At 38.0% G+C, this 11,488-nt stretch overlaps 1 protein-coding gene across 6 annotated transcripts in view; it reads right to left on the bottom strand.

The window, feature by feature from the left end:
- BOD1L1 (biorientation of chromosomes in cell division 1 like 1) overlaps positions 1 to 11,488 on the bottom strand; it is a 35,954-nt gene that overhangs the window by 22,601 nt on the left and 1,865 nt on the right. For 5 of the 6 annotated variants that reach the window (XR_004843204.1, XR_004843205.1, XR_004843206.1 and 2 more), the window contains exons 3-9: positions 9,875 to 10,504; positions 9,246 to 9,398; positions 7,672 to 7,841; positions 6,525 to 6,648; positions 6,012 to 6,156; positions 5,256 to 5,331; positions 4 to 4,356 (exon numbers count right to left, since the gene is read on the bottom strand). Coding sequence is in view for 3 of the 6 variants with exons in the window: in XM_035903446.1 (XP_035759339.1) it covers positions 4 to 4,356; positions 5,256 to 5,331; positions 6,012 to 6,156; positions 6,525 to 6,648; positions 7,672 to 7,841; positions 9,246 to 9,398; positions 9,875 to 10,504 (5,651 nt within the window). In the remaining 3 variants the exon portion in view is untranslated. The remainder of the gene's footprint in view (positions 1 to 3; positions 4,357 to 5,255; positions 5,332 to 6,011; positions 6,157 to 6,524; positions 6,649 to 7,671; positions 7,842 to 9,245; positions 9,399 to 9,874; positions 10,505 to 11,488) is intronic. The other variant, XM_035903448.1, reaches the window with a different exon arrangement.

The raw sequence follows: 11,488 nt of genomic DNA on the forward strand, positions 1-11,488 counted from the left end.
AGGAATAAGAGAATTCTTATCTTCTGTTGGAACTGCGCTACTTATAGAGGCATCAAGTTCTCTGCTGCCAAAGGAAGTCATGGCATTCTCATGTTCGTCTTCAGCGCCAGACTGACTCTTATCTTGCACTGCCATAGCACTAGTCATGGGACCCTCGCATTCCTCGGCATCTAAAGGAATCAAGGCACCTTCATGCTTTCCTATATGTGCAGTCGAGGCACCCTCATCTGCAGCACTTGCACTGGTTACGCTGCTTTCAACAACCCCTTTGGCATTTTTGCAGTTTGTGCCACAATTAGCTTCTTTCTCTGCACTCGTCATGCTGTCAACAGTAAGCTTATTTATATCTGTGCCAGCCACTCCTGACTCAGCTTCCATTTGTTCAGCAACTATGCAGATAATGGAACTTTCACCTTCTTCTGCGCCTATACAGATCACTGCATTTTCACTTTCCATTCCTGTACAAGTAGAAGCATGCTCATTTTCTTCATTTCCTCTTCCTGTACTGGTCACAATGCCCTCACCTTCTTCATCCTCTTCTTTTGAGCCTGTGCTAGTCACAAACCCTTCATCATCACAAGGACCTACACTGACTGTAGTGATATTGGCTTCTTCCTTTGCCCTTGTACTGTCCATTAGACTTCCACATTTTTCAGCTTCTAAACAAACTGCAAACCCCTCATTGCTGTCTTCTAGCCCTGTGCAGACTACTGAAATTTCAGCATCATCTTCTGGAGTTATGCCTGTGCTGGTCACTGCACTTTCACCATTTACAGTATCCTCAGATTTGTCACCGCTAGTTCCAGTTGTGGCACTGTTGTTTGTGATCATTGCAATACACGCACCAGTTACAGTGCTTTCTCCTTGGGCATCTGTACCAGTCACTGAGCAGATGATGAAGTTATGACCTCTTTCTTCTGCACCTGTGCAAGTCACAGTACCTTCATGTTCTTTTACTTGGCCAGCTCTCACACTGCCCCTAAATTCACCTGAACTGTCACCACTTGTCGACCCTTCACCTGTTTCTGTCCCTGCACTAGTTACAGCACCATCGCTCTCCACTTCACCTAAGCAGGATACAGAACTTTCAAATTTGCCTGTATCTACACAAGTTGAGGTCTTTCGCTTTTCTTCAGAGCCTGCACTAGTCACAGCATCATCTTTTTCTTCTGCCCCAGCACTGTTCACACTGTCTTCAATTTCTACTCCACTTGCATTGACTGAATCCTTACTGCTTTCTTCTGCATCAACCATGGTACAGTCACCATTTTCTTCTCCTTCTGTGCTTGTTAGGAAACTCTCACTTTCTGCTAATCCTTCAGTGACAATGCTGCCACCACCTTCTTCAGCTGCTGCAACAGTACACTCACCAATATCTGCCCCTGTGATAAAACTGCCACCCTCACTACTTTTTACCCATATGCCTGTTGTGAAACCTTCATCAGCTTCTATGCTTGTGCAAATTACCGTCACCTCGCTCTCTTCTTCTGAGCAAGTGGTTGTAGCATCACTGTCTTTTTCAGAATGTGATGCACCCTCAGCTCTTTCTTCTCCTGTACTAGAGGCCATTACAGTGCTCTCAATGATCTTTTCTGTGCTAGTTCCTATCACAGTGGCTGGAGTTGTTTGTAGACTGCTGTACAACAAACTAAGTTTACTACTTCCTGCACTGGTACCTACTGCATTGCTTTCGTTTTTATCTTCCATGCCAATCACACCATTCCCTTCTTGCTTGCTGGCTATAATAGAGCTTTTGGCTGTTTCCTCAGGAACTCTTTCAGGCACTAACACAGAGGAAGATTGTATCATATCATCCATATCATGCACCTCATTCTTTTCTACATTATCCATCATTGTGCTTCTTTCTCCCTTTGTGGAAGGATCTGCATTCAAGAAGTCTCTCTCTTGTCTTTTTAGAAGTTCTTTTGCTGTTACATCCCCACAATCTTCAGTTACATCAGTCATCAAGTTTTCCTCTTTTACTTTCAACTCACTTCCCTGAGTGCTTTCCAACTTTGTTGCTTCATCATAATCTTCTTGACTAGGTAACGCAGCTGTACTGTCTTCCGTTGCCTGTTCATCAGGCTGGGGCACCTTGTTAACTTCTTCTATACTGTTTGCCATAGTGGCAGTGTCACTATCGTCTTTCACAATAGAACTCGGCACTGCAGTATCTTCTTGTTCCATACACAGAACTTGTGCTGCATCATTCTTCAAAATGAATGTATCTTCAAATAAAGAAGTCCCATCTGAATTATGGCATTCTTTATGCGTACTACCCAAGGAATCTGTACAATCCGAGACATCCATATCCATGGACTTTGCATCAGCAGCATCTTCTCTGGAAGAATTAATTGCTAAAGGAACATCATCTGAATTAGAATTTATCACAGTTTTTAAATTCTTTGGTCTTCTTCTGTCTTCTGAAGCTTTATCCTTACTGGGAACATTCAGTAAGATTCTACCACTTGTTTCATACACAACGCTCATTTTATAAGCCCCTTGTTTATTGGGTCCTTGATCCATGGAAGCTTGTTTGGACAAAGTGTCTAAGGCACCAACTTGTTTATTAGGGATATCTTCTTGTTTAACAGTTTTTTCAACTCCAGGCAGAAACTGAGATTCACAAGCTTCAGGATCTGCCAAGCTGTGTTTTAATTCCTTATTTGAAAGGGAGAGAGACATTTTTTCTTTTGCTGCATACTCAGCATCTGTGGCTTGGAGTGAGTTTTGAATGTCTTTTCCTTCGGCGTTAGATGCTTCCTGGACTTTCGTTTTTTTCAAATCAAGTTTCATCAGCTCTTCCTCATGACCAGAATGCAAGCCATCATTATTCATACTTGATTTTTGAGGGGCTGGAGCATGGCTGCTTTCAGTTGTGCTAGCTGATTGCTTTTCTTCTCCAAGTAAATCTTGGTTTGATATACTGCCTTTTCTATTTTCACAGGATATCTTCTTACTTTGTTTTTTATCCATCGCCACTGTGATGCTCAATACCTTTTCATGCCCACTATCCATTTGTTTACTATCTTTATCTTCCAATTTGATACTCTCTTCCTTTTTCTTTATTTCCTTGTTGCTGTGCTTCAAGTTTCTGCTTTTGTGACCTTCAGCAGAGAACCTTCTTTCTAGTTTGGAATTGCTTAAATCTTTATCGCCTCTGTATTTCTCTTTTACAGATCCTCTTTCTCCAGAATGTAACTTAACTCTGTGACTAAAGTCTTTTTGCGATCCCTGAGTTGATTGTGTGCCACCTACCAGCTCAAACTCAGCACCACTCTCCTCAAAAACTTTGTCTTCATTCTTGGATTTGTGCTGCTTATCTGAATCATTCTCTTCCATGCTCTTATCTTTGTCTAGTTTCTGACCAGTCTCTTGTTTTGTTAAGTTTTCCTGTAATTCTGTTTCAGATGGTTTGAATTGTTTACTATGACTCTTTGACTTGGACTTTAACAAAATCTTGTCTTCTACAAGGCTCTTAGATCTTCGTCTATCTTTATGAACACCATCCTCTTGTTTCAAATTACAGTCAGAGTTAGTTGATTCTATTTCATGTTTATCTTCTGAGTAGCTTTCGCTCCTTCTGTGTGATGCAGAAGCAAGTTGCTTTGAGGCACTTGAGGAATCCTTTTGTGGCCTAGAATCACTCAGGGACCTTTTGGACTTGTATTCCGCTCTTGATTTTTCCATTGAGAGATGTCTGTCTTTTTTATTTTCCTTGCGAAGCAATTCTTCAGCTTTTGAGGTTGATTCAGAAATATTTTTTCCATCTTTTCCTGTTACCGATATTTTCCGTTCACTTCGGTGTTTACTTTTTCTTTCAGATTTGTCATCTGAGGAAACCTTTATTTGTTGATTATGTTTCTGACCACTATCCTCTCCTTTCAAACTTCTCTCAAAAGGATGGAGTTCAATATCTTCACTTGATTTGTGAATACTGTCTCCTTTATATTTGTGCTTTAAAGAAAGTCTATCTTCTGAAGCAGTTCTTTCATTTTTATCTCTGTAAGACTTGGCTTCTTTTTTGGCAGCATTTCTCGTATGTTGAGTTTCTGTGTCACTATCTTTTTTGGGGTGTTTTTCATTTTTAAATATGGGTTTCTGCTTCTGTAGTTCTTCAGTATTGACCTCTGCTCTATCCAGTTGTCTTTTTGGATCCCTTGTTTCACTGTCTTGCTGGGCTCCTTCAGCCTGAAGGGAGGTGGATGTTTTTCTTTTATGTTCTTTTTCTACTTTAGAATCACTCTTGCTTTCCTCAGTTGAATGCACCGATTCTGAAAGTCTTCTAAGCTGTTTAGAGACTTCACTTTTCCCATGATTATGCTTCAATTCCTTTGAAGAATTTTTTTCACAAGTCTACAAAAGAAAGTTTTTATATATATAAGCAAATGATACCCAGTTATTCACTACCTGACGAACAGAATTGTTAAGGGCAAACTCTCCATAAAAACAGTAGACCAGAGAACACACTTAATGTTGTAATAAAAATTCACCCAAAATATAGTCAATAAGAAAATGAAACTTGCCATTTTCATTTCAACTATCTGCTATTGTGGGAAAAGAAGCACAAGTTAACCTTAAGCAGTCTGTTTGAACTTGAGTACCTTTTCTTTATAATGTGATTTTTTTTTTTTCTAAAATGATTTAAATGGATTTTTAAATGGACAATCACAATTTCAAGTACTCTGTAAGTTACTTTAAACAGCCATTATGCTGTCTGTTTAACAACCACAACACACCACCCCAAAACCAAACAACACGCCAAAACCCACAAAAGATAAATCTAGACTTCCATTTGAACTTCCAACTATCACTTTATTTTTTTGTTAATTATGTTGTTGGTAAAAACTCTCACCATAAAAAAATCTCCTGCCTCTAGTGTTTGGACTACGTTCAGTTTTCCTTTAACCTCCCAGTGAGAAGTTTAAATAGATCAAGCTCCTCAAGTCTTTGCGTAAGACGCATTCTTTTTAAAAACCCAACATACTTCACAGAATAAGGCTTAAACTAGATCTTGTGTTCTACTACAACATGCATCAGCACTGAATACATAGAATGTATATTCTAGTGGCTACTGTAACTCAGAAAACATTGCTCCAGCATTGTCAGATCACTAATGCAACTGAAAGAACTAGCAGGAAAAAACTCACTCATAAGAATTAATGCAATCTTATGTAGTTTGGTAAGGACATATGAACAAGTACTATTACAATTAAAAAGGAAGATCATAAGGTTTGTATTTGAGAGAGACATACCTCATTTGTCTTCTGTATTTCTTTAGAATCTTCTTCAGGTGGCTCATATTTCTTTTTGCAGCCATCTTCAGCATGCCTGAAACAGGTATTTGGGCAATTAAAAAAAGAAAAAAATTGGTATCAGACTAACATTAGTTTGTAAACTCTCTGCTTTTGAAGCTGAAGGAGAGAGAGAAATGCACAGTAAAAATACTGAAATAGAACATGATCACAAAACTTTTGACTAGACAATTTGTCCAAGCTTTCTTCTCTTGGAAAATTACATGTACCAACTTCAAAGATATCCTCTGGACATCAGTGCTTTAAAGCAGAGAATATTAGTACGACAATATTAGTACTACAGTTGTCACTGTAAAACTGATAAGGGATCTCCTTGTCCCACATATGCCCATATGAGGACAGACATGTACACATGTACATATCTATGTAAAATACCAATTTAAAGACCAAGCCATGCTGACTGACGTATTAGAGGCACAAACATCTAAAAGCTCTCTATTCTCATGCCTTTATTACCATTCATCATGTGAAAAGCCACATAAAGGCTGCTACTGCAGTCTGAGCTAGAATATATTTTAGCAGCTGTAATTTGATTTTCTGCCTGAACTTCATGCTTATTAGTAACAAAATTATGTTAATATTTTAAGAGCAAACTATTAAAAGGGTAAGGCCAACTGCAAAGTTGAAGAGAACCTTTTCAATCTGCAGAAATGAATATTCAAAAACTTAATTCTTTTTGAGCAAACACGTGAATACCTTGAATCTCTTTTTCTTTTTCTGCTCAAGGCTACTTTTTTTTCTAAAAATTTCTGTTCTTTAAGCACATCCTTAATGCTGGTACCAGTAGCTTTTGGCTCAAGACCTCTTGATGAAGGTTCTTCCAAGTTCAAGCCACTTTTTCCTAAAATAATACACAAATGGTGAAATACATAAGCATGTCATTATATTACCATTTCAGCTATAAATGTGACTGAAAGCAGTACAGAGAGTACTAATGTGTAGCAGAGAATACTAGTCTATATAGTTATTCATTGCATTTTTTTTAAGCAATGTAATGATATATGACAGGATATATGAAAAAGTGAATATATGGAATTTTGTATTAGTAATTTGCATTATACATTTTTCTGTTACATCACTGTTTAAATGTTAGGTTTTTAAGGGAAATGACTAGAGACCTATTACCAATATTTTAAGCTGAATGTTTTTTCCAGAGAGAGCGAGTGAGCAAGAGCAGGGCGACGGGGGCTAATGTTATACTTCTCATACCTTTAGCATTTTGATTTCCAGATTTTAGGGATTTTGTTTTTTCTGCAGCCTTCTGTTTACGTTTTTCTTCAAGTCTCTCTCTGTTAATTTGTCGTCTTAGGAGTCTCTCTTCTTTTTCTTTGGCCTGGAGATACAAAAACCAAGGAAAATAATTTATCATTAGGTCAAAGAGTATTCTTTGGCTACAAACATATGTCAAAAACCCACAGAAAACAGAACACTGTAGCTTGAGGCAGGCTAAAAATAAATAGTCCTTAGAAACCATTATATGAAAGTTAATGGAATCCTCTAATACTTCTGCGAAGTGAAACTACTTGAGTTTCAGAGTTTCTTTGCCACTTAACACCACAGACTGAGACTATGAGACCTTCTCAAAGAAAAAATATATATATATAAAAATGTATATACTATTAAAAATTATATTTAGTCAAAGATCTAAAAGAACTGCTGCTCCCTCTTCTGTGTGCTGGTCCTTCTTCCACAGAACGCAGTGAACAGGCTTAAACCTCTCTTGCTATTCTCAATGGCTGCAGACACACTACAAACTACTGATTTCATGGACAGCAAGAACTACGTTTGTAAAGAGATGATGTACTGAAGTACCCTGCAGCAGTCAACACAAGCCCGAACTACACAAAACACCACTGAAGGCAGGCTGCAGGTAGATATGGGCCACTTTTTCCACCCACACTGTCATTATATACATTAACTCCACTGAAGACCATTTTTTTTCATAGGTGCAGCAGTTCTTACTCTCCCCATCAAATCACTCAGTTGAGAAAGAATCCACCTATTGCTGTGATTATGTGAAGACACTGTATGCAATCAGTAAATCCCCTGTCAACACCAAAAGACTGTGAAAAAAAAGTGTGACATTGCTTTCACCACCAGAAGCCTTTGAACTATACCTAGCAGAGTGCTTTGCTGGAGAGCAGATCATGCAGTATTGGTGGAAGTCTGAGCGAGGGGAAGTTGTAACACAAGGAGAAAGGGGTGAGGGGGCTGGGGGAAAAGAAAAAAAAAAAAAAAGCGAGAAGAAATGGAAGACTTCCCCCCACAAATCAAATCACCGCCAAGTAAGAAGTGGAATTCTACACTGAAAGGTTTAAGGAGCCAGAATGCGAGCAGTAACAAAATCCACACTTACAATGGACTGACGGCGTTGTTCTACAGTTCGTTCATCATCAGAATCACTGAAGTATTTGGAGTACAAGAAAGGCTTACGAACATAAGCATGACGAACAGGCTTGGCTTTCCCATCATTCAGCTCATTGGCATGAGGCTTTGTCTTACTTTGACTGTTTTTCTCCTCTTCAGCTGAGGAAAGATTAGTGAATTGTAGAGATATATTGATAAGTTAGGGCAGGGCTTTCAATATAACTTTTGCAGAGGCGAAGCTACTCAAAATGTATTAGGAATTATTTACTCTAAAAACATAGCTCAAAAAAATTAAGCCCGCTCAGACAGCTAAAAGCATTAAGCCCTTTAATATCAAAATATCACTAGATTATGAAAACTTGAAAGATATATTCATGTGCTTGTGCACACCATTCAGCCAAAGAAATCGTGAGATGCAAACCCCGGAATAAACTGGGATACGACAATTGGGCTTACCCTCTTGCCTGTAATCACATTGCCTTTTTACATATAGTATTTAGTAGTTAACACCACATAAGAAGTCAGAATATAATTTCTGCTATGTATTAAATAAAGCTTCTTCCCCACAACAAAAAAAATTTTACAATATTTGAGTATGTAAAAACTAGATAGGCTTACTGAAATATATACACAAAACACGTTGCTTATACTCATGTAAGTATTAGTAAAGTAAAAATAAATAAATCTATTTCAGTTTTATCAAGATAATTAGAAATAGAGCAAACACACGTGTGCTCCATACTGTACAAATGATTTGTATCCCTGAAATATACTTAAGGCTTGGTTTTACTTCACAAATATTTAGTCGTAACTGAACACAATGTGTCATGTTTAAAGGTAACACCAAAGCCAGAGAACATGCAAGTAACTCAGTGCTTCTAAATAATATTCTCACAGCAGAAAAGATAAGCTCACTGCATACTAGAGACAACTCATTCACATGCTAAGGCACTCTGTATTACGAAGTGGAAAATCTTAATTGCAAAAGCCACATATCCGCAGAAATCAGTCTGAGGTCCACCCTAGACAAGGAGAACTCAAAAAGATAACCCAGTTGGCGAGAAGATTTGGTGTTTCTGACCTTTTAAAGCTAGATCCATTCCTGTTCCTTCTACTGCGGCCAGGTAGTATTTGGAAATTCCCACAGTTCTAAAACTCTAAAACCAAGCTGATCTGCAAAGTCAGCTACAACCACTAACTACCCTGTGGTCACAAAGGACTCCAATGTCATACCAAATTCATGGCAGAAGGTAAAAAAACAAAACCCACCACCATAAAAGTGACATATCCATCACCGTTAAGTGTTTTTATCACCTATGAAATACTGTAGTACAAATAAGATTTACAATGTTTAGAATATATCAAGCTTTAAAAAAAATACTCAAAGTATGGCCACTACTTGCCTTCCATAACTGCACGAACACTATCCATTCCACATTCAAATTCTTTCTCATAAGTAAGTACAATAAAACTTACTGCAAAACCTCAAATTTAAGATATGATGCACTCAATGAGAGCATTGTGTTAAGCAGCAACAGAGAATACGCAAACTAATTATTTTACCATCTGATGTAATCTCCCCCTCTTCAGTACTTTCAGAAATTACAGTCTCCTCCTCACTCTCCTCTTCAAAGGAAGAAAGGTCACTGGTATGGACAGAGCTGACAGTGATGTCACTGAGTACATCCATATCTGAATCTACAGACGCATTTTCTTGCAAAGGAAGAAAAAAAGAAAGGGCTATAATGCAGCATACAGTATTTGAGAAACTTTTCTTACCAAAACAGTGATTTTGCCACTGAAAACAAAGTTATCTTAAGAACAAGACATAGGATAAAGAAATAAGAAATTTGTAACACCTTAATGAAATGTTATTAGACTAACTCCAGTTTACTCAAAACAAAAAGTCACCCTGAGGTACAACTAAAAATGTTAAATGCAGACTGGAATTGTTGAAAGAACTTGCCAGAGTAAGGCAGATGACCAATCACACACTTGATGAATCAAAGCTCATCCAATTCCTAGTGTGGGTACCTCAGTTAAGGGAGGTGAGCCAAGGCCTAGCTGTGGTTAGCTCGACAAATTTGCCAAACTAGCAGAGGACCTACATTCCAAATATACTTCTGATTCGACTCCTGAATACACTTAAAAAATCCCCCATATCCATACTTTACTGAAGAGCATTGCCCACACCATACCTTCTTTAGTGGTTTCAGCTGTTTTATGTTTATTGCTATTTTTTTCTGGAACTGGCTGTTTCACTGGTTCTGACTCTCTCGCTTGCTTATCTTCTTTTGATTTTGTAGTATCATCACTTTTCTTTGAATGGTCAGACTTCTTGTCAAGTTTTTCCTTCTTTTCTTTTCTTCTTTCACCTTTTTCACTGCTGTCCGGTTTCTTGTCACATTTATCTAATAATTTACTCTTTTGATCTTCACTTTCTTGCTGAATTTCTTTACTTGTATCTTTACTTGTAAAAGTCAAATTATTAGTATCCTTTGCTGAATTTTTTATTTCTTCACTTTGGCAGGGAAGCTCATTTAAATCTTCACACTTTGCAAACGTTTCAGCCCCTTCTCCAGAAGGATCACAAATTGCTTTCTCTCTGTCTGGTAAGTCCTCCACATTTCTCTCTCTATCAGTGCTACCATCCACGCTCTGCTGAGATGAGAGTCTTTTTGCAACTTTGTCATTGTTCTTGGGATTCGAGTTCTCTGTTGAAGCCCTGGCAGCGCTTGCTTCTTGGTTAAGAGACGTTATTGTTTCCAAAATGGACATTGCATCATTAGCTACATTGCCGCTAGGAGCTGTAGCAGAGACACCTTGAATAGTGAGAAAGAATATAATTTTGTTTCATCTCAGTTTCCATAATTCCATTCACATACAATGGTAAGCAAGCGAAAGGAAAAAGAATAATTACTCTTTTTAAAATAAGTAAAATTAACAAAAGGTTTAACTAATTTTGCATTTAGAGATTTTTGGTTTAAAAGACGACAAAAAAAAAAAAAAAAAAAAAAGAACAAAAAGTTGCATTCCTCCAGCAATTAAGATCTGATTACCGGAGATTCATTTTACTCTTCGACATACCACTGTTCCTGAGATCAGCTAAGGAAAGCAGGGGTTGTCTATGGGAAGGATGTTCTGAACACAATTCTTGTTCAACTTTACCATCAACCCAAGGGGGATGATGACTCTGGAGGAGGACAACATAGAATACTACAGCAAAAAGTATGGTATCTCCACAAACAACATGGAACATGGACTCAGCATGTTGATTATGTAGCAGTAGGACTATCAGCAATACCTTATCACTTTCCCACCCGCTCAGAAGCGGCTCTGAAGATGGATGAGAAAGGGTTAACCAGACTAGCAGTAAGAGCTGCAGCTGGCTTGTTAACCCATGTACTTTAAAGGAAGTGGGCCTCACAGGAAAAGGGCTAGGATTTAAATAAAGGGTCTGGTTACAAATAGATGGGACTGCTGTGGAGTCTCTTAGGAAGGGAAAGAATGGACGATTGCCTGCAGGAGTGTTTAGAAGTCCATACCAGGCAACAAAAATGAAAACCATAAAAAAAGAAAAGTGCTGTGTTTATAAACAAACTGAAGATTGGCTGATTTACAGCAGAACTTCTGAGAGGACCTCAACCATTCAAATTTTACTGCACACAGCAACCGCATTAAGACAGGTAACTGGCTCATAGGTAATTTTTTTCCGATCTACCAATGCATTAGAAAACCCCCCAAACGGAATCATTCTTCTCTTACAGTTGTGTCTTATCTGATCCTATAATACTTAAGAGGGCCAA

This window comes from Egretta garzetta, unplaced genomic scaffold, assembly GCF_000687185.1.
Source record: "Egretta garzetta isolate BGI_Z169 unplaced genomic scaffold, ASM68718v1 scaffold151, whole genome shotgun sequence".
In the NCBI taxonomy this organism is placed as follows: domain Eukaryota; kingdom Metazoa; phylum Chordata; class Aves; order Pelecaniformes; family Ardeidae; genus Egretta; species Egretta garzetta.